General features: G+C 34.9%; 1 protein-coding gene across 1 annotated transcript in view; it reads left to right on the forward strand.

The window, feature by feature from the left end:
* ATR (ATR checkpoint kinase) overlaps nucleotides 1–22,725 on the forward strand; it is a 102,853-nt gene that overhangs the window by 69,217 nt on the left and 10,911 nt on the right. The window contains exons 35-41 of the mRNA XM_007446982.1: nucleotides 212–391; nucleotides 4,635–4,777; nucleotides 15,889–15,986; nucleotides 16,581–16,813; nucleotides 17,751–17,885; nucleotides 19,402–19,602; nucleotides 20,964–21,107. Of these exons, the coding sequence (XP_007447044.1) occupies nucleotides 212–391; nucleotides 4,635–4,777; nucleotides 15,889–15,986; nucleotides 16,581–16,813; nucleotides 17,751–17,885; nucleotides 19,402–19,602; nucleotides 20,964–21,107 (1,134 nt within the window). The remainder of the gene's footprint in view (nucleotides 1–211; nucleotides 392–4,634; nucleotides 4,778–15,888; nucleotides 15,987–16,580; nucleotides 16,814–17,750; nucleotides 17,886–19,401; nucleotides 19,603–20,963; nucleotides 21,108–22,725) is intronic.

A 22,725-nucleotide genomic window follows, 5' to 3' on the forward strand; every position in this document is an offset into this window, starting at 1 on the left:
TGAATACAGGAGTTCTATATGAAATGAAGTAATGATTCCTTTTTAGGATTTTACTTTCATAGGAGGAAAATGAGAGATGAACATGAAATTACAAATAGATTTATACATAAAATATCTTATGAACTTTAAATGCTAACAATTTTATTTGCTTTTCAGAAAATGGAAATATGTTCTTAGATTAAAAGGCTTGTTGTTGCCTTTTTTCTTTCAGGGTGATGTTCACCAGGCACTAATTGTTCTTCAGAAGGGTGTTGAGTTATGTTTTCCTGAAAATAAAACCCCAACCGAAAGTAAGAACATGTTAATCCATGGACGAGCTATGCTACTAGTGGGCCGTTTTATGGAAGAAACAGCTAACTTTGAAAGTAATGCAGTTATGAAAAAATATAAGGTAAGTGAATGTATAATGCAATTTCAGTTAGAAACTCACTTTTTTTGTTGTTTTTGAAAATAGATAAAATTATTTTAAGGTCCATATGGGAAGAGCACATGTATAAAAATAGCCAGGAAGCTTTTTTGACTTTTTAGTGAATATATAACATAAGTATATAGTTGGAGGAATTATCACAAAATAAATATAGTCATGAAACCGCCACCCATATCAAGAAGTAGAATGTTCTTAACACTCTAGAACTCACCCTTTCATCCTCCTTCCCAAAGTTAACCACAGCCTGGCCTGAAAATTTTTGAACAAACACAGTATATACCTTCCTTACTATGTATTAAGCCTTACATAGATGGTGTTAGAAAAGAGATACTTCTCAGTAACCCATGGGTCAAAGAAAAAATTGCAATGGAAGTTGAAAAATACTTTGAACTGAAGGATAATAAAAATATGACATAGCAAAACTTGGATTCAACTAAAGCCATTCTTACAGGGAATTTGAAATATTATTTACATATGTTAGAAGAAAATAAAGGCTCAAAATTAATAAGCTAAGAATCCATCTCAAGGAGTTAGAAAAGGAAATGAAAAAAAATTAAAAACATAGAATATAGAAGATACAAAATAATAAAATAAGAGTGGATGGCTAGAATTGTGAAGCAGACTAACCTGGAAAAAGGAGTTAGACAAAAAGTTCTAGATCTGCATTAAAATCACCACTGAGTCTTTTACTGAATACCACGATACACATGCATAACTCAAAACTCTATGAGGCCCAGCTGGAAACAGCTGCTAAGGAAAGAACAATCATGGGGGAACTATAAGAAGAACAATTTCCAGAAGGCAAATAGGCCCACTGATAGAAATCAACAATGTCAATCTTTTGGATTATAGAGCAGAAAAGAGTGGAGTGTGACAAGTATATTTTAGAGGGGCAAACTGAGAATAACCAGGATGTGTTTCAAGACTTATTATAAAGGTATAGAAATTAAGATTATGTTGTGTTCATGTAAGGCTAGGCAAATAACCAATAGAACAGAAGAGAGAACCCAGAAACAGATTCTAGGTGGTATAGTAGAGTTGTGAGAATAATCTTTTCCGTAAACATTGTTGTGTTATTTGGATAGCTTATGGGAGGAGAAATCAAACTTGATCCCTCCTTTACAACATAAACAAAAATAAACTTCAGGTAGATTGTAGATCTAAATGTGAAAGGCAAAATAATAAAGGTCCCAAAATAGAATATAGGAGAGTATCTTCAAACCTAGAGGTAGCTCAGGACATCTTAAACAGATCAAAAACAATAACTATAAAAGAAACGATTAATAAATTTGACTAACTTAAAATTATGAATTTCTGTTCATCAAAAGATACCATTGAGAATGTAAAGGCAAGAAAGACAGGAGGTGGGTAGGGGGGAATAGATGAAGAGGATTAAGAGGTATAAACTTTCAATTATATAATAAATAAGTCATGGAGACATACAGCATAAAGAATATGGTCAATAATATTGTAATAACTTTGTATGGGGACAGGTGGTTACTAGACTTACCATGGTGATCATTTTATAGTGTATGCAAATGTCAAATCATTATGTAGTACACCTGAAACTAACATGATACTGTACGTCAGCTTTTACTTTTTACTTAAAAAATAAAAATATATATTTATTAATAAATATTTTTTAAAAGAATGTAAAGGTAAGCAGTAGATTATAAGATATTTGCAATACATAAATGGTGAGGCTTGTATCCAGAATATAATAAGAACTCTTAAAAGTCAATAAGAAAAATACAGACAACTCAATTTTAAAATTGAATAGAAGACTTAACAGGATATATATAAATGACCAGAAAAAGAAGAAAGAAAATATCTTCATTGTAGTAGACAGGAATAGATGCAAATTTAAAAAGTATTATGATGAAACTAATACAATATTATAAATCAACTGCCATTCAGTTTAAAGAAAAGTATTATGAGCTAACACTATATACCTACAAGAATGGTTAAAATTTAAAAGATTGATATTTTCAAGTGTTAGCAAGTGCTGCTGGAAGTATAAGTTATTAACAATCATTCTGGAAAACAGTTTGGTGTTTTCTCCTAAAGGTGATAATACTGTGACAGCCACTTTACCAATGCTCAACACGTCTCCATAGAACATGTACAAAAATGTTTATACCAACGTTATTTGTAGATTTTAAACTGGAAGTAGAAATGTCAATCAATTATAGAATGGATAAACGAATTATAACATATCCCTATAATGGAATACTGTATGTATAGCAATGAAAACCAACAAACCAAACTTACATCCAACAACTTGAATGGTTCTCCTAAACTTAATGTTGAAGGAAAAAAGTCATATGAAAAAATCATGCATGTAGTATGATTCCATTTATATAAAGTTCAGAAATGAGCAAAACAAAATTATTGTATCAGAAATGGAGATAGTGGTTGTTTTTAGTCCATTTGCACTGCTATAACAAACATACCATATACTGGGTGGCTTAAGCAACATTTATTTCTCACAGTTCTGGAGGCTGGGAAGTCCAGAATTAAGGTGCTAGCAGATTCAGTCTGGTGAGGCCCTGCTTACATAGACAGCGATTTTCTCCTTATGACCTCACATGGCAGAAGAGGCAAGGGAGGTCCCTGGGGCCTCTTTTATAAGGGCACTAATCTTATTCATGAGGGTTCCACGCTTGTGACCTAATCACCTCCCAGAGGCCCCACCTCCACATACCATCACATTGGGGATTAGGCATCAACATATGAACTGGGCGAGGGGGGAGGGGGGACAACACACAAATATTTAATCTGTTGTAGTGGTTATTTAGGAGGAGAACGAAGGGAGTCGTGTTTGGGAGGGTGAAGGGGGAGGCTCGTGTTTCTGGAGTTCTTATATAAGTGTGATCACTGTGATAATTGAGCAAGCTTTGCATATAAGATTTATCTTTCTGTATGTAAATTTTATTTTCCAAAATAAAATTTGAACTTAAACCAGGAAGGAAGGAGAGAGGGAGGGAGGAAGAAAGGAAAGGAAGGGAGCTAGAAAGATGATGAAACCAGATTGAAAATATCTTTTTAGAAGCAATCTTAATTAGCATTTTCCTTCATTCCCTTTGCTTCTCCTGTGACTAGATGGGAAAAGCACACTGGGAGCCTCGTCCCTCTGGCCCGTTTTAGGCACATGAATCCAGCATCTGTTCAATACATCTAATCATGTCATTCTGTCCTCTATCCACAAGCAGGTTTGTATCTGTAAGGTTTTAGGATTAGATTTGGAGGAAACTTAAGATCTCATTTTAAGGTTCCTGGTCTAAACTGTGTTCTCAAATTTGCTTGAATTAAGAGTCGAGCTTTATTTAAAAAAATGTTTTTACTCAGCTGTTCTATGTATTTTCCATCACATTTCAAGTAATATAATTAAAAATTAATAAACCACACACAATATACAAATATAAGGGAAACGGAGAGGAAATGACAAAGGTGACTGAGTAGGAGTGGCCAGAAAGGTAGAAGAAAACTTGGAACATTGTGGCCTCACAGAAGCAAAAGGAAGAAAGTGATTCAAAGAAGAAATAGCACGGACAACAGAAACATGCTGAAGAGAGGTCACTCACGTGAGATCAGAATTGGAAAGTATGTCTGTTTAAGTTGCTACTTTAGTGAAGTGGTGTCTACTGAACCAAAAAGAAATAGTTTGAGGAATGATGGTGAGTTGAAGAATTCTTTTCAAAAGCCTGATTATGAAGGAGTTGAGAGAGAGGGCAATAACTTGTAGATCTTAGAGAAAAATAAGATATGTGATTTCTATTTTAAACCATATTTGAATGCCTTTAAAGTCCTGTCCTCTTCAGAGATTTGATATTCTTCTTTCTCTCAGGTTTTTTTTTAAAACAATAAAAATATACCTGTACACACATACATGAAATACCTCAATCCATCTGAAAATTATTTTGCTGTATCATATAAAGTGGCAACGTAAGTGGAGTGTTTTTCCCTATATAGCAAATTAGCATGACATGTTGATCAGCGGGCAACCCACCAGAACCCAGCAGCTATCCTGAGAAAACCTTTGTAAGAAAGTAGCTATTCCTTATTTACACCAGAGTCAGTCTGCCTTTGACTTTTCTCTGCCTAGATGTCGGTCTCATACTTTTGATCCCTAATTATCTATTTATACTTTACTTCCCAACATAGTGGGGCGTCTTATTAAGTGGATATTCTCTGTTATCTTTTACAGGATGTGACCTTGTTCCTGCCAGAGTGGGAGGATGGGCATTTCTACCTTGCCAAGTACTATGACAAATTGATGCCCATGGTCACAGACAACAAAATGGAAAAGCAGGGTGATCTCATTCGGTATATAGTCCTTCACTTTGGAAGGTGAGAGTGAGAACTGCATGTTTGCTGATTAAATATATCAAGGTGACTCTGTTGATGTTGAACTATTATCACAGATCTTAGCATATGTAGGATGTTTTCTTTATGATTATCACCTTAGATAAGATATAAATTTTTTCTTTGTACAATTTTTTCCTTCCCTTTAAATAATAACTATTTTAATGGAATAAGTAATATATGCATGTTTTTTAAAATTCAGTAGTACCAAGAATATACAATGAAAATTAAGTGTCCTTCCCATTCTTGACCCTCATCCTCTGAGTCCCCTTCCCTAGAATTCCAGAAGACCCTAAATCTAGTACATTTAATGGTTTCATTTAATTGCCTGTGGAATGTTTCCTTCCATCCTATTCTCTAAGAAGTAGTATATATAAAAATGGTTTTGACATTAGACTTGTAGAAAGAGCTTATCGCTTAAACTAGGTAACAGGTGAAATGTAACTTAATTTCGTATATTAGTGTATTATAGTCAAATAGTATATTGTCTCATGCCTACTGTTTATATTATCACAAATTATTAATTCCTGAGAAGTAATAATAATGTTCCACTCATTTTCTTGTCATACTCGTGGACCATTGCTTTACTGATGAGTAACTTACTTCATACTAATAAATTTATTTAAAGTTGCCTATTATCAGGTATTTTGACTTCTCAGTTCAATATTTTCAGGAATCAAAGCAATATATTTTTGTTCATCAGCAGTGTTAGGATTGCAAGATTTGGCCAAGCCTTTCTTCCCAAAATGGAATTCAATTTTTGTTTGCTTGTTTGTTTTTTTGTTTGTTTTTTGGCCATGCCACATGGCTTGTGGGATCTCAATTCCCCAATCAGGGATTGAACCTGGGCCACTGCAGTGAAAGCCCGGAATCCTAACCTGTAGGCCACCAGGGAACTCCCTGGAATTCAAGTTTTATAAAATCCAAACCTAATTTAATTTATTATTGATTATTAATGACTTGTTATTGAGGAAGAATTCCTGGTATATTGGCATTTTGAAATGGAAGCATAAGCAGAGGACAGTTATTAAATTCATTTTTCTTTTCTAAAATGAATAATACCTCTCATTTGCTCTTTAGTCTTGACATATATCATATGCATTGGTATACAGAATTTATTTAATACATTTCTTCTAAAACGAGTTATTTGGAGTCCTTGATATGCGTAAAACTATTAGGTATAGTGTGAGATTTTTAAAAGTACAGTTTAAGAAAGCAAGACTATTTTAGAATATATTTTATCCATAGTAGTTAAAATAAAACATATGGATGCTTAAAGGAGTAAATAAGCTCAGCTATCGATACTTTTCCTCTGAGTCATTGAATTACTGTGTTATTGTTCATTAAGCATTAGTGTTTGCCCTCAAGGAGCTACAGTCCAATTGGGTAGAGAAACCTTAGCACACAAAATATTTAAATAATTATACATAGTAGAATGTGATCAAATATCAAAATAAGTGCTATAAATATTAGAAATATGTTTTTGATATTAGCAAGATACCAAAAATGAACCAAACAAGTCCAGGAGTCATGGATTTGGGGCAAATCTGAAGTCAAAACTCAAATCAGTGGCTTCATGATATCAAAAGTATCTCTTTGCACTGCATTGCCAGAGAAGTTTGGTAGGCCTCGTGAAGAAGGTAGGATTTAAAAGGTAATTAAATTCAAGAAAGAGAGGACATTACAGGCATATCTCATTTTATTGAGCTTCACAGATACTGTGTTTTTTACAAATTGAAGTTTTGTGGCAACCCTGTGTTGAACAAGTCTATCAGTTCCATTTTTCCACCAGCATTTATTCACTTCAGGTCTCTGTATACTCACATTTTGGTAATTCTTGCAATATTTCAAACTTTTTCATTACTATTGTGTTTGTTATGGTGATCTGTGGTCAGTGATCTTTGCTGTTAACTATTGTAATTGTTCTGGGGCACCATGAACTGCACCCATACAAGACAGCGAACTTATTCCATAAATGCTGTATGTGTTCTGACTGCTCCACCGACTGGCCATTCCACCATCTCTTTTCTTCTCCTTGGGCCTCCCTATTCCCTGAGATAACAATATTGAAGTTAAGCCAATCAATAACTCTACAATGGTCTCTAAGTGTTCAAGTGAAAGGAAGAGTCACACATCTGTCACTTTAAATCAGAAGCTAGAGATGATTAAGCTTAGTGAGGAAGCCATGTCAAAAGCTGAGACAGGCAAAAAGCTAGGCCTCTTGTGCCAAAGAGTTAGCCAAGTTGTGAATGCAAAGGAAAAGTTCTTGAAGGAAATTAAAAGTGCTACTCCAGGGCTTCCCTGGTGGCGCAGTGGTTGAGAGTCCACCTGCCGATGAAGGGGACACGGGTTCGTGCCCTGGTCCGGGAGGATCCCACATGCCGCAGAGCGGCTGGGCCCATGAGCCATGGCCGCTGAGCCTGCACATCCAGAGCCTGTGTTCCGCAACGGGAGAGGCCACAGCAGTGAGAGGCCCGCGTACCACACACACACACACAAAAGTGCTACTCCAGCGAACACATGAATAATAAGAAAGTGAAACAGCTTTATTGCTGATATGGAGAAAATTTTAGTAGTTTACAGAGATCAAATCGGACACCATATTTCCAAAGCCTAATCCAGAGCAAGGCCCTAACTTGCCTCAATTCTAAGAAGGCTGAAAGAGGTGACAAAGCTGCAGAAAAAAAGTCTGAATCTAGCAGAGATTGGTTCATGAGGTTTAGGGAAAGAAACCATCTCCATAACAGAAAAGTGCAAGGTGAAGCAACAAATGCTGATGTAGAAGCTGCAGCAAATTATCCAGAAGATCTAGCTAAGATCATTAATGGTGGCTACACTAAACAACAGATTTTCGATGTAGACAAAACAGCCTTATATTGGAAGAAGATGCCATCTTTCATAGCTAGAGGAGAAGTCAATGCCTGGCTTCAAAGCTTCAAAGGACAGGCTGACTCTCTTATTAGGGGCTAATGCAGCTAGTGACTTTAAGTTGAAGCCAGTGCTCACTTACTACTCTGAAAATCCTAGAGCCCTAAGATTTATGCTAAGTCTATTTTGCCTGTGCTCTGTAAATGGAACCACAAAGCCTGGAGGACACCACATTTGTTTACAACATGTTTTACTACATATTTTAAGCCCACGGTTGAGACCTACTGCTCAGAAACAAAGATTCCTTTTAAAATGTCAGTGCTCATTGACAATGCACTTGGTCACCCAAGAATTCTGATAGAGATGTATAGTGAGATTAATGTTGTTTTCATGCCTGCTAACACAGCATCCATTCTGCAGCCCATGAATCAAGGAGCAATTTCAACTTTCAAGTTTTATTGTTTAAGAAATACATTTTGTGATTGGAGTGACATCAGCATTATGGCAGAGTGAAAAGCTACCTTTGTCTCACCCCATCAATCTACAACCAGTAAAACAGTACAACAAGGGTACTTCCGCTCAACACACCAGCACACTGGAGAATCCACGTATTGGTACATCTAAAGGTGGGTGTACTGAAACACATAGAGGAGGTGAAAGCAAGGGAACAGCAGAGGTGGTGCCTGCAAAACCCAGCCGTCCAGCCACAGCAACTGAGTCTGCAGCCCCAGAGAACCCAACAGTGGCAGAGGAGGAAGGTACACATGATTCTAGCCTCCTGGCCCCAGCAGCTCCTGTGGCCATAGGTAACTGGGAAACAGTGGCACTGGGGCCTGAGACCCTGTCCCTCCAGCCACTGAGGCGCCAACAACTCCAGGTCCACTGTGGCAGAGCCTCACAAACCTTACAATACCAGACACAGCAGAGACGCCCACGCAACCTCAGCTCACCTCCCAACTCTCCTCATTCCCCTCCCCCCATGGCAGTGGAGCCTGCAATTCATGGGATCCCAGATGAGATGGCAGAGCCTACCATCTAGATGCACCAAGCAGCAACACCAGTGACAGTGGGAGAAGGAGCTACCATCAACTCCAGAGGCACAAGGTGCGATAATGAGGGCAGGGAGTCACACCTCTAATAGGGGAGGTGGAAGGTAGAAAGGGCCAACTCAAATAGAGCCAGAGGTGCCTCAGGTAAAAGAAACCAAAAACCTATGCTATAATGCCATCTACTGGAAAACAAAAGAAAGGCCTCTAATCTCAAACCTGTCCCTACTTCAGATGTACTGGCAGAGGAACAACTCATCTAGCACCATGAATAACCACAGTGACAGTACCACAAAAAGCAAATGATGATTTTCCAGAAACCAAACTTAAAGATGCAGAATATTGCAATTTGATAGAGAATTCAATATAGCTGTCATGAAGAAACCCAGTGAGCTGCAAGAAAACTTAGAAAGGCAGTTCAGTGAGCTCAGGAATAAAATTAATGAACAGAAGGAGTACTTAACTTAGAGAGTGAAACTCTAAAAAAGAACCAAACAAATTCTCGAGTTGAAGACCTCAATAAATGAGACGAAGAGTACATTTAAAAGCATTGGAAATAGAGCAGACCATATGGACGAGAGAATTAGCAAACTTGAAATGGTACAAGTAGGACAGGAAAGAGAAGATATTTTAAAAATGAGGAAATTCTAGAGAGCTATCCAACTCTTTTAGGAAGGGCAACATTAGGGTAACGAGTATCCCTGAAGAGAAGAGAGGGAGAAGGGAGCAAAATATTTATTTAAATAATAGCTGAGAACTTCCCAAACCTGGAGAAGAAACTGGGTATACAAGTTCATGAAGCTAAGAGAACACCTAATTACCTTCTCTAAGACAGACTGTATTAAAATTTTCAAAAGTCAATGACAAAGAAAGAATTTTAAAGGCAGCTAAGGAAAAAGGGATGGTAACCCACAAAGCTACCTCATTGGGCCATCAGATTTCTCAGCAGAAACTCTACAGACCAGGAGGAAGTGGAGTGACATTCTCAAAATACTGAAAGGTAAAAGTCATCACTCAAGAATACTCTATCCAGCAAAGTTATCCTTCAGATATGAAGGAGAAATAAAGACTTTCCCAGACAACCAAAAGCCAAGAGAGTTAATCAACATTAGACCTGCCTTACAAGAAATGTTGAAATGAGCTTTTCTACCAGAAACAAAATGGCAAAAAGTACACAAAACTTCGAGTAAAGCGATAAGTAGACAGAATCAAAAGTTGCAAGTCTTTATCACAACAGGTTTTTAAACACTTTGTTATAGCATAAAGGTTAAAGGGGGAAAATGTTGAAAAAACAAATGTAGCTGCTTCAATTCAGTAACAGACTTACAACATAAAATGGGATAATTTGAGACAACAAAAATATAAAAGGGGAAGAGGAAAAGGATGGAACCTACATAGGTAAATGAAGGTAAGATCCTATCAGCAGAAAAAGGACTATTTTATCTATGAGAGATTTCATACAAACCCCATGGTAACCACAAAACATAAATATAGAGTAGAGACATGAAACATAAAAAAAAGAGGAAACTATGAAAAACAGAAAACCTCCAAACCAAAATGGCAGACAGAAACACAAGGAAAAAACAAAACAAAACAAAACAATGGATATATAGAGCAACCAGAAAACAAAAGCTAAACTGGCAGTGCTAAGTCCTCATCTGTCACCTAAAATGTAAACGGATTGAATTCACCAACCAAAAGACACAAAGTGGTTGGATGGGTTAAAAAAAACAAGACCCAACTATATGCTGCCTCCAGGAGCTCAGCTCTAAAGACAAACATAGGCTGAAAGTGAAGGAAGTACCAAGAAAATGGAAATTAACAGCAACACAGTAATAGTAGGGGACTTTAACATCCCACTTGTGTCAGTGGATAGATCATCCAGAGAGAAATTCAAGGAAACAGCAGAACCAGATGGATTTGATAGATCTATACAGAACATTACATTCAAATGCAGCAGAATACATATTCTTCTCAAGTGCACATGGAACTTTTCTAAAGAATAAATCTCAATAAATTTAAAAAGATTGAAATCATATCAAGCATCTTTCCCAATCACAATGGTATGAAACTAGAAGTCAACTACAAGAAGAAAGGTAGAAAAATGACAAGTATATGGAGACTGAACAGCATGCTACTGAAGAGCTATTGGGTCAACAAAGAAATGAAAGAAGAAATTAAAAATTACCTGAAGACAAATGAAAATGAAAATATGACATACCAAAAAAATCTGTGGGATGCAGCAAAAGCAAGTACTAAGAGGGAACTTTATAGCAATACAGGCCTACCTCAAGAAACAAGAAAAATCTCAAACAATCTAACCTTACACCTAAAGGAAATAGAAAAGGAAGAACAAATGATGCCCAAAGTCCATAGAAGGAAGGAGATAATAACAATCAGAGTGGAAATAAATGAAATAGAGACTAGAAAGACAGTAGATAAGAACAGTGAAAATAAGAGCTGGATCTCTAAAAATATAAAATTTACAAACCTTTATCTAGACTCACCAAGAAAAAAAGAGAGAAGGGTCTGATAAATAAAATCAGAAATAAAAGAGGAGAAATAACAATGGATACCACAGAAAAACAAAGGATTGTAAGAGAATATTATGAAGAATATTATGAACAAATTGGACAACCTAGAAGAAATGGACAAATTCTTAGAACCATACACCCTTCCAGGACTGAATCATGAAGAAATAGAAGGACCAGACAGCTTCACAGTGCATTCTACCCATTCAAAGAAGGCTTAATGCTCAAAGTCTGCCAAAAAATTGAAGAGGAAGGAATGCTTCCTAACTCATTTTATGAGGCCAACATCACCCTGATACCAAAACCAAACAAAGACAACACACAAAAAAGAATATTATAGGCCAATATCTCTGATGAACATAGACACCAAAATCCTCAATAAAATATTAGCAAACCAGCTGCTACAATGCATTAAAAGGATCATACACCATGATCAGCGGGATTTATTCCAGGGATGTAGGGATGATTCAACATACACAAATCAACCAACATCATACACCACATTAACAAAATGAAGGATAAAAACCATATGATCATCTCAATAGATGTAGAAAAAGCATTTGAAAAGATTTAATACCCATTTTTGATAAAAAGTGTCAATAAAGTGGGTATAGTAGAAACATACCACAAATTAGTAAAGGCCATGTATGTCAAACCCACAGCTAACATCATAGTCAACCATGAAAAACTGAAAGCTATCCCTTTAAAATCAGGAACAAGACAAAGATGTCCCCCTCACCACTCTTATTCAACATAGCATTGGAAGCCGTAGTCGGAGCAAATAGGCAAGAAAAAGAAATAAAAGCCATCTAAATTGTAAAGGAAAAAGTAAAATTATCACTATTTGTGGATGACGTGATTTTTTATATAGAAAAGCCTAAAGGATACACGAAAAAACTGTTAGAAATAATAAATAAATACAGTAAAATGATACAAAATCAGTATACAAAAATCTGTTGCATTTCTATTATACATGCTAGCAGTGAGCTAGCAGAAAGAGAAATTAATAAAACAATCCCATTTACAATTGCAGTAATAAGAATAAAATACCTAGCAGTGAATTTAACCAAGGAGGTGAAAGACCTGTACACTGAAAACTATAAGGCATTGCTGAAAGAAATTGAAAAACACACAAATAAATGAAAAGATATTCCATGCTCATGGACTGGAAGAATTAACATTGTTAAAATGCCCACACCTAAAGCAACCTACAGATTCAATGCAATTCCTATCAAAATCCCAAGGACATTTTTCACAGAAATACAACAAAAAATTCTAAAACTTATATGGAACCACAAAGGACCCCAAATAGGCAAAGCAAACCTAAGAAAAAAGAACAGGGGGCTTCCCTGGTGGCACAGTGGTTGAGAGTCTGCCTGCTGATGCATGGGACGCGGGTTTGTGCCCTGGTCCAGGAAGATCCCACATGCCGCAGAGCAGCTGAGCCCGTGAGCCATGGCTGCTGAGCCTGTGCATCCAGAGCCTGTGCTTCACAACGAGAGGGGCCACAACAGTGAGAGGCCCACGTACTGTAAAAAAAAAAAGAACAAAGCTGGAGGTATCACATGCCCTGATTTCAAACTGTATTACAAAGCTGTGGTAATCAAAATAGCATGGTACTGGCAGAAAATAGATACATAGATCAGTGGAACATAATTGAGAGCCCAGCAAAACACCCAGGCTTCTATGGACAACTAACATTCAACAAAGCAGCAAAGAATATACAATGGAGAAAGGGTAGTCTCTTCAATAAATGATGTTAAGAAACTGGACATCCATGTGCAAAAAAAAAAAAATGAAACTAGACCACTGTCTCATACCATACACAAAAATCAACTCAAAATGGATTAAAGACTTGAATGTAAGACCTGAAACCACAAACCTCCTAGAAGAAAACCTAAGCAGTACAGTCTTTGACATCCACCTCAGTAATATCCCTCTGGATATGACTCCTTAGGCAATGGAAACCAAAGCAAAAATAAACAAATGGGACTACATCAAACTAAAACATTGCTGCACAACAAATGAAACCATCAACAAAATGAAAAGACAGATATTTGCAAACGGTATATCCAATAAGGGGTTAATATCCAAAATATATGAGAATTCACACAACAACAACAACAAAAACCAACCCAATTAAAAAGTGGGCAGAGGAGCTGAATAGACATTTTTCCAAAGAAGACATTCAGATGGCCAGCAGACACATGAAAAGATGTTCAACATCATTAATTATTAGGGAAATGTAAAACAAAACCACAATGAGATATCATCTTACTCCTGTTAGAATGACAGTTATCAAAAAGGCAAGAGAAATAACAGGTGTTAGAGGATGTAGAGAAAAGGGAACCCTCCTACAGTGTTGGTGGGAATGTAAATTGGTGCAGCCACTGTGGAAACAGTATGGAGAGTCCTCAAAAATTTAAGAATAGAACTAGCATATGATCCAGCTATTCCAATTCTGGGTATTTATCCAAAGAATATGAAAACACTAATTTGAAAAGGTATGTGCACCCCTATGTCCATTGCAGCATTACTAAAATAGCCAGGATATGGAAACAACCAAAGTGCCCATCAACAGAAGAGTGGGCAAAGAAGTTGTGGTGTATACACGTATACAATAGAATACTACTCAGCCTTAAAAAAAGATGAAATCTTGCCATTGTGACAATATGGATGGACTTTGAGGGTATTATGCTAAGTGCGAGAAGTCAAACAGAGAAAGACAAACACTATATGATTTCATTCATATGTGGAATATAAAAAAACACACACAAAAACAAAACAAATGAACAAAACAAACCAAATAAAAACAAACAGGTAGATACAGAGTAGTGGTTACAGAGGCAAGGGGAGAGTGAAATGGGTAAAGGGGATCAACCGTATGGTGATGGATGGGAACTAAATTTTTGGTGGTGAGCATGCTATAAGGTATATAGAAGTAGAAATGTAATGTACACATGAAACTTTTATAACGTTATAAACCAATGTTAACCTAAATAACATAAATAATGAAAGTAAATTTTTTAAAAAAGAAATACATTTCGTATTGTAATAGCTGCCACAAGTAATAGCTGCCATACATAGTGATTCCTCTGAAGGATCTGAGCAAAGTAAACTGAAAACCTTCTGGAAAGGGTTCACCATTCTAGATGCCATTAAGAACATTTGTGATTCATGGGAAGATGTGAAAATATCAACGTTAACAGGAATTTGCAAGAAGTTGATTACAGTCCTCATGTATGACTTTGAGAGGTTCAAGACCACTGTGGAGGAAGGAACTGCAGATGTGAAAGTAGCCAAGAGAACTAGAATTAGGAGTGGAATCTGAAGATGTGACTAAATTGCTGTAATCTCACGATAAAAACACAATAAAACGAATGAGGAGCTGCTTCTTATGGATGAGCAAAGAAAGTGATTTCTTGAGATGGAATCTACTCTTGGTGAAAATGCTATGAACACTGTTGAAATGACAACAAAGGATTTAGAATCTCACCTAAACTTAGTTGATAAAGCAGTGGCAGGGTTTGAGAGGATTGACTGCAATTTTGAAAGAAGTTTTCCTATGGGTACAATGCTATGAAACAGCGTTGCACGCTACAGAGAAATCGTTCATGAAAGGAAGAGTCAGTCAGCGCAGCACACTTCATTGTTGTCTTATTTTAAGAAGTCGCCACTGCCACCCAGCCTTCAGCAGCCCCCACCCTGATCAGTCAGCAGCCATCAACATCGAGGCAAGAGCCTGCGCCAGCAACAAGATTATAACTCACTGAAGGCTCAGGTGATGATTAGCATTTTTTAGCAATAAAGCATTTTACAATTAAGGTATGTATATTGCTTTTTTTAGACGTATGCTATTGCACACTTATTAGACTACAGTATAGTGTAAACATGACTCATATGCATTGGGAAACCCAAAAATTCGTGTGACTCCCTTTATTGTGATATTCGCTTTATCGCAGTGGTCCAGTACCAAACCTGCAATATGTCCGAGGTATGCCTGTACTAACTTTTCACAGATTTGGCAGAGACACGGGGTTGAGTGGTTTGTTGAGAGGATGGTGAGGAAATTGAACTTGATGGAAGATGTATGTGGTGAATAGTGAGAGACTAAGATTGCAAAGTTATAAAGAAAAAGGTTGTATATATTTGAATCCTGAGCAGAGTCATTCATATAGTCTTAATCTAAAGGTAAGTGATTGCTGTTTTTAAACGGAGGGAGTATGATAAAGCTAGAATTTCAGAATGGAAATTTATTGAAGGGAAGAAATGTGGAATTAGGGAGACCAAGTTACTGTAATTTCCCCGAAATTGAGTGATTGGGCCTGACCTAGGCTTATGACCATGGAATACAAATAAAGGCACAGATCCTAAGGACAATTTAAAAGAAGTACTGACAGGAGTTTGACCATGTCAAAACTTGAATTATTTTTGGTCAGTGTATTGATACTATAGAGGTTAGTGAGGAGTGAAGAAAGAAAAAAGTGGGGAGAGAGGAGTCAAAGATAATGTGTAATAGGAAGAAATACTGATACTATAAAAATTTTTGTCAGAGGCCATATATTTCTCAAGTGGTAGTTTAAGTCTTTGTATTTAATTCATATAATGTAAAAAAGAATACTATGTTAATATATTTTCTATGTAATTGCAGGTCTTTACAGTATGGAAATCAGTTCATATATCAATCAATGCCACGAATGTTATCACTATGGCTTGATTTTGGAGCTAAGGCATATGAATGGGAAAAAGGTATAATTTTTTTGGTAAAATTTTTAAGGGACTGAGAAGAATTATGATTTATGTGAGAGCAAGAAACCAAATATTAAAAAAGAAGAGAAAGACTAAGCATAGACTTTTTTAAGTAGTTGGAGTTGCAGGGCCTGGAAGTGTAAACCTGCTCGTTCCTTGGTAAACCTAACACATTTTGAAAAATATTAGTTTAAGCCAAATAATTTATGTTAAAAATTACAATGGATTGTGGCTTGTTCTGTTTGCTTCTAGTGAAAATATATGTATATGTATAGCTGATTCACTTTGTTATACAGCGGAAACTAACACACCGCTGTAAAGCAATTATACTCCAATAAAGATGTTAAATAAACATAAAAATAAAGTCTGTTTAAAAATTTTTAAAAAGAAACGGGCCTTGAGTTTTTCAGTGGACTTAAATATTTTTTCCTACCTGGACAGAGAAAAGTATCTTTTCACAAATTGGCAAGTGATCTAGCTTTGGACATGGGAATAACATATATCTTAAAGCTGTTTTTAAAACAAAAATTTTTTTCTTTGAAATTAATATACTTTTTTACTGGTATTTTTAACTTTGATTTTTTTTTTTTCCAGCTGGCCGCTCTGATCGTGTACAAATGAGAAATGATTTAGCTAAGATAAACAAAGTTATCACAGAGCACACAAATCACTTAGCTCCATATCAATTTTTGACTGCCTTTTCACAATTGATCTCCCGAATTTGTCATTCTCATGATGAAGTTTTTGTTGTCTTGATGGAAATTATAGCCAAAGTGTTTCTGGCCTATCCTCAACAAGCAATGTGGATGATGACAGCTGTGTCAAAGGTGATATATTAATCACAATAGTGTCTTTTTCCATTTTAATGCTAATATGTAGATACAAGTTCCAGGGTTTCTCTCTTGTGTTAGATTTGTAGCAAGAAAATAAATTTTAAGTATTTTTAAAAAGAAACTATAGTACTATGTCTCATTATAAAATTTAGAAATATTTACTATATCAAATGAAGTGACTAGTATGTTTAAGATTGAAGGATTTATCATGTGTTTTCTTTATGAAGTATAGTAAAGTGTTAATGCTTGGTATAAAACGGTAACCTATTTTTTTTCCAAGTTTTTTAATCCAAAGTATCAGAACTATTAGTACTAGAAAATTTTATTGCATTATTAATAGGAATGTACAAATTGGTAAATATATTGAATTAATAAATATTTTAGAGAATTTAGAAAATACAGAGAAATATAAAAAAGAAAATTAAAATTCACTGTTTATATCATTAATATTTTGATGTATTTTTGTATGTTTATTATCTATGCATATTTTAACACTAAATTTGGATTGCATAGATATGTAATTTCATATTTTTCACCTAAAATTGTTACCATAATCATGTTCCCATGTTAAATATTCATTGAAGAGCCAATTTTTTAAATTTTATAAAATTCTATAATGGTTAGCCATCTATAATTTATTTAACTACTGTTGATCATTAAGGTTTACTTTCTTTGCTGTTGCAAAACATCTAGACACATCTATATTTATTCTCACTTCTGATTATTTCTGCAAGATAGATCCTAAGAAGGGAATTCATCAGGTCGCAGGATAGCAGCATTTTTATGGCTATTGATAGTATTGCCGAATTGATTTCTAGGAAATTTCTATCACTGTAAACTTTCATCATGCATACTGTTTAAGTTGATTTTTGTCAATCAGAAGTTTTGTTATCTTTTAAAAATTGCATTTAACTTTTTTTTTTTATGACAGTCTTCTTATCCCATGCGTGTAAACAGATGCAAGGAAATCCTAAATAAAGCTATTCATATGAAAAAATCCTTAGAAAAGTTTGTTGGAGATGCAACTCGCCTAACAGATAAGCTTCTAGAATTGTGCAATAAATCGGTACTATCATAAATCTTACTACTTATAGACCAAGTTGGATGAAACTTCTATATGATTTCAGCTGGTTGTATTTCATTTGATTAATTAAATTTAAATTCTCATATATGTTGGTATACACATATATCAAAAGTTATCAAATTGTATACTTTAAATGCATGCAGTTTACCTTAATAAAGCTTTTTTAAAATTTCTAACATATGTCCCTCTTTCAAATATCCTCTAAATTTCTAAAAGTTCTTCTTAATGTAAATTCTTCTGAGAGTAAATTATCCATATTTATTAGAAGTTTTTTCAATAGAGGATATGAAATATAAGAATATAAAATACTCAGTTAAAGTTCTCTCTGTGATTGTTTTCTGTCATATCTTTGAACTTTCAAAACTCATATACATTAACCTACATACATGAGAGGAAAGAAGACTGGAGTTTTGGGTTTCATCCTTTCAGTAACATTTCATTGTCTACCAGGGAACAAGCACTGTGCCTAAGGGAAACAAAGATGAGTAAGACATGTTCTCCTGCCTCGAAGTGCTCACAGTCTCATAGGAAGCCACTCAGATGGTTATCATATACTGTATAACTACTTTTTTCTGTAGGTTTATGACTAGAATATGGACATGCTTATAGGAATGAACTAGTATTCTACCCAAGGAATTGGAGGGGAAAAAATCCTGAAGAATGTGTAGGAAGGGTAAAAGTGGGGGTAGGGGTAATTATAAGGAGGGACAGACTCTATAAGGTAAATAACTAGACTTCCCCTTACAAATATTCACTCTATCATCTATTTACAGGTGAGAAGGTAGAGACTACTCTATTTCTCACCTTCCCTTCCAGTAAAATCTTGAAAGAGTAATCTGTTTTTGCTATCTGCATTAACCCTGTTTGTCCCGTGACACTCTTGACATTATGAAAGATAGTGTTATGATAATGGCCAACATTTATTAAACACTGGCACTTTTCTAAGCGCTTTACTTGGACAAACTTTCAGTTCTCTATGTGAAACCTTTGTGGCCAACTACATTTAGAAATTCAGGATTTTTCGATTTTTAAAGGTAATGCAGTACATATACTTTTTATTAAGTATCATCACTAGGGGTAATCTGGTAGAGTATCCTGTAATCAGATACATAACTATTTCTTCAGTGAAGCATATTAATCTTTGTACTAAGTGAGAAGTTCAGATATCTTTTTGCTGCCAAATGAGATTTGGTACAAAAAAAAAAGTTTGATTTACAGAGCTCTTTGGAATTTGTAATGTGTGATAACAAATTGTAGGCCGCTATTACCTACCTTAGTCATTTAACATCGTATAATGTAGGTACTATTTATTGATGAGTAAAAGAGTACAGAGAGGTTTAAATGAGGTGATGTATTTTTAAAAATTAGAAAAGTACAGACTGCTGAGCCATTGTAATTAAGATATTATAGAAGTGAAATTTTTGTTTTGAGTAAAAGTAAGCATTCTATAATTCAAGGTAAACAGAGAAATTAAAATGTACTACTTTTTCCCCCCCAGGTGGATGGAAGTAGTTCCACGCTGAGCATGAGCACTCATTTTAAAATGCTTAAAAAGCTGGTAGAAGAAGCAACATTTAGTGAAATCCTCATTCCTTTACAATCAGTCATGATACCCACTCTTCCATCAGTTCCGGGTGCCCATGCTAACCATGAGCCATTTCCTGGGCATTGGGCCTATATTGCAGGCTTTGATGATACGGTAAACTGCAATTTTATATAACTGTAACTATGCTTTTAAAATTAAGTTGAAATTTCAAATTAAGTTTAAAAGTGTTTTTCTCAGAGACTAAGTGGATTTTATTTGCAAAGAAAAAATGATTGGAAATACAGAAAAGTAAAACTATATACTGATGAGACAAAATTAAGTGATAAAAATCTCATGTTCAACCTAGTATTTTGAATTTTTTCAGTTGTTCATATTGTTTTAAGATGACTAAAATCTTTATTTTTTCCATAATTTGATTTTTCCATATTCATCTTTGTCCTAAAAATGGGGAACAGAAAGAGAACGAAATACAATTTTTGTTTGTAATTTGTATTTTGGGAGGAAGTGAATTTCAGCTAGGAAGAGATTGATTCTTTTTTGTTGTTGTTGTTACTATCTTAAAGAAATGGTACCAGAGCACTTCTGAGTAAATACTTTTGAAAACTCTGTATTTATTCCAGTACTTCTGTGGCTCAAAACATTTGTTTAACTGCTTCAGACCAGTTAATAAGCCACATAATAAAATCATTCTCGTTACTTATAGTCATGCTTTGTTTTTAACTTAATATTATTCAACTTATTTACTTAACATCTTCAGTTGGACATGATTTTGGAGGCATTTCTTTTGTCAAAAATAAAATTACTTTCCATTGATAAACATTTCTTACCATTAAAGAAATTTAAAAACCATCTTAGGTTCTGCAGAAAAGTCCTAAGAAAATGTTTCAAAAATCTTTTAAACGTTATGGCTGCTTTAAGAGGCTGCCTAAATTTGAGTGTGTATGTATTTACCTACACTGCTGACAGAGTAATCCTTTTTTTTTTTTAATACATTTATTTATTTATTTGTTTTTATTTTTGGCTGTGTTGGGTCTTTGTTGAGGTGCGCGGGCTTCTCGTTGTCGTGGCTTCTCTTGTTGCAGAGCACGGGCTCTTGGTGCACGGGCTTCAATACTTGTGGCACATGGGCTCTAGAGCGCAGGCTCAGTAGTTGTGGCGCACGGGCTTAGTTGCTCCATGGCATGTGGGATTTTCCCAGGCCAGGGATCGAACCTGTGTCCCATGCATTGGCAGGCGGATTCTAAACCACTGTGCCAACAGGGAAGCCCCAGACAGAGTAATCCTTTTACTTCAATAGCCATTTCTGATGGTTGAAAATGTGTCTCTATTTATGTCCAACCATTCTTTTCATAGATCATAATTAAGATAAATTATTAAAATAATAAATTTGCTACATAATATAGGTTATTATATTTTCCTTTTTATTGTGTTAGGTAACACAATATTTATAATACACATAGAAGTTTAAACAAAGAATTTTGACCTTTATTTATATATAACTCATCATCTTTTAGGTAGAAATTCTTGCTTCTCTTCAGAAACCAAAGAAGATCTCTTTAAAAGGATCTGATGGAAAGTTCTACATTATGATGTGTAAGCCAAAAGATGACTTGAGAAAGGATTGTAGACTAATGGAATTCAATTCCTTGATTAATAAGGTTTGGATATAGTTTGCTTTTATTTTAGAATTGCCATAATTACTATCAATGAGATATGGGCAAATAGATCTCTCCTAAAAAGAGGAAATGAAGTACACTACCTTTTTCATTTTCACTTAATTTGTTTTATTGGGATAAAATGTACATAACATAAAATTTACCATCTTAACCATTTTTAAGTGTTCAGTTCAATTCAGTGGCATTAAATACATTCACACTGTTGTGCAACCATCCCTCTCCAGAACTTTTTCATCTTCTCAAACTGAAACTGTATATCTGTTAAACAGTAACTCCCTAATCCCCTTCCCCCCAGGCTCTGGTAACCACCATTCTACTTTCTGTCTCTATGAATTTGACTACTCTAGATACCTTGTATAAGTGGAGTCATACAGTATTTGTATTTTACTGGCTTTCTTCACTTAGCATTATGTCTTCAAGGTTCATCCATGTTATAGCACATCAGAATTTCTTTCCTTTACAAGGTTGGATAATATACAATTGCATGTGTATACCAGTTTTGTTTATCCATTCACCCATTAGTGGATATGTGGGTTGCTTCCACTTTTTGGCTATTGTGAATATTGCTGCTATGAAGATAAGTGTACAGATAACTGTTCAAGTCCCTGCTTTCAATCTTTTGGATATGTGCCCTGAAGTGGAAGTGCTGGTTTCACTTAATTTTTAAAAAATAATATACTTTTGTTATATTGAGAAAAATGTATAAGACATATTAACAAAGGAAAATATTTTCTATTTAATGTTTAAATTATCTATAATATACTTTTTCTGTCAGATTTATTTATGTTTTATATTTTGATGCCAGAAAAAAAAATGTTAGGTTCTGTTTTTACCAACACACTTTTTAGAGGTGATCATTAGTATTTTTTTCAGTTCTGTTGGTAAGTGCTTGATTTCTATCTCAGAGATGATATGAGAAATCTCACTAAAGTATTATTATAAATGTATAGTCTTAGGGGTTTTGAATTATTCTCAAGCCAGGTATTTATAAGTGCATAGCATCTGTTTTTCCATTGGTAAAAAATTAAACCATACTGTGAAAACTTTATTGTTTTCCTATAAGCTCTTTGTTCTGCCTCTCTATCCCCTTCCTGCATTTTACTGGTACCTCTTTTATTAACAGGAAAAAGTTATGGACCTTTAACATAGATAGAAAATAAATAGCAGCAGATGAGTTCATTTTTTAAAAAGGAGAATTATGATTTGTGCTTAGTTTAACCAAAAGTAATTTAAAAATTAATACCACAATAAAAACCCATTTCATAGGTATTAAGGGAAAGAATATTTTTATTTAAAATGTTGTTTGGTAAATTGGTAACTTAATTCCCAAAGCTCCCTGAGTGTTTTTCTAGTTGGGAGTATCAAGTGGCCTGGCTTTAATTTATAAATTTATCTTAATCATCCTTGTTACCAATTAAGTTGTTTCATTACCTTTCCCCCACATTAACATGGTCAAATAAAATAGCCTGATTGTGAAAAACTCGTCTCATTACGTTGGTCTAGGAGACCACATACTGATCTTTACATGTGATTCTCATGCCATACTATTTGGCTGACATTTATGTAGCCTATCTATTCCTAAAGTTTAAAATGTATTTTT

This window comes from Lipotes vexillifer, unplaced genomic scaffold (assembly GCF_000442215.2).
Source record: "Lipotes vexillifer unplaced genomic scaffold, Lipotes_vexillifer_v1.1 scaffold40, whole genome shotgun sequence".
Taxonomy (NCBI): Eukaryota; Metazoa; Chordata; class Mammalia; order Artiodactyla; family Lipotidae; genus Lipotes; species Lipotes vexillifer.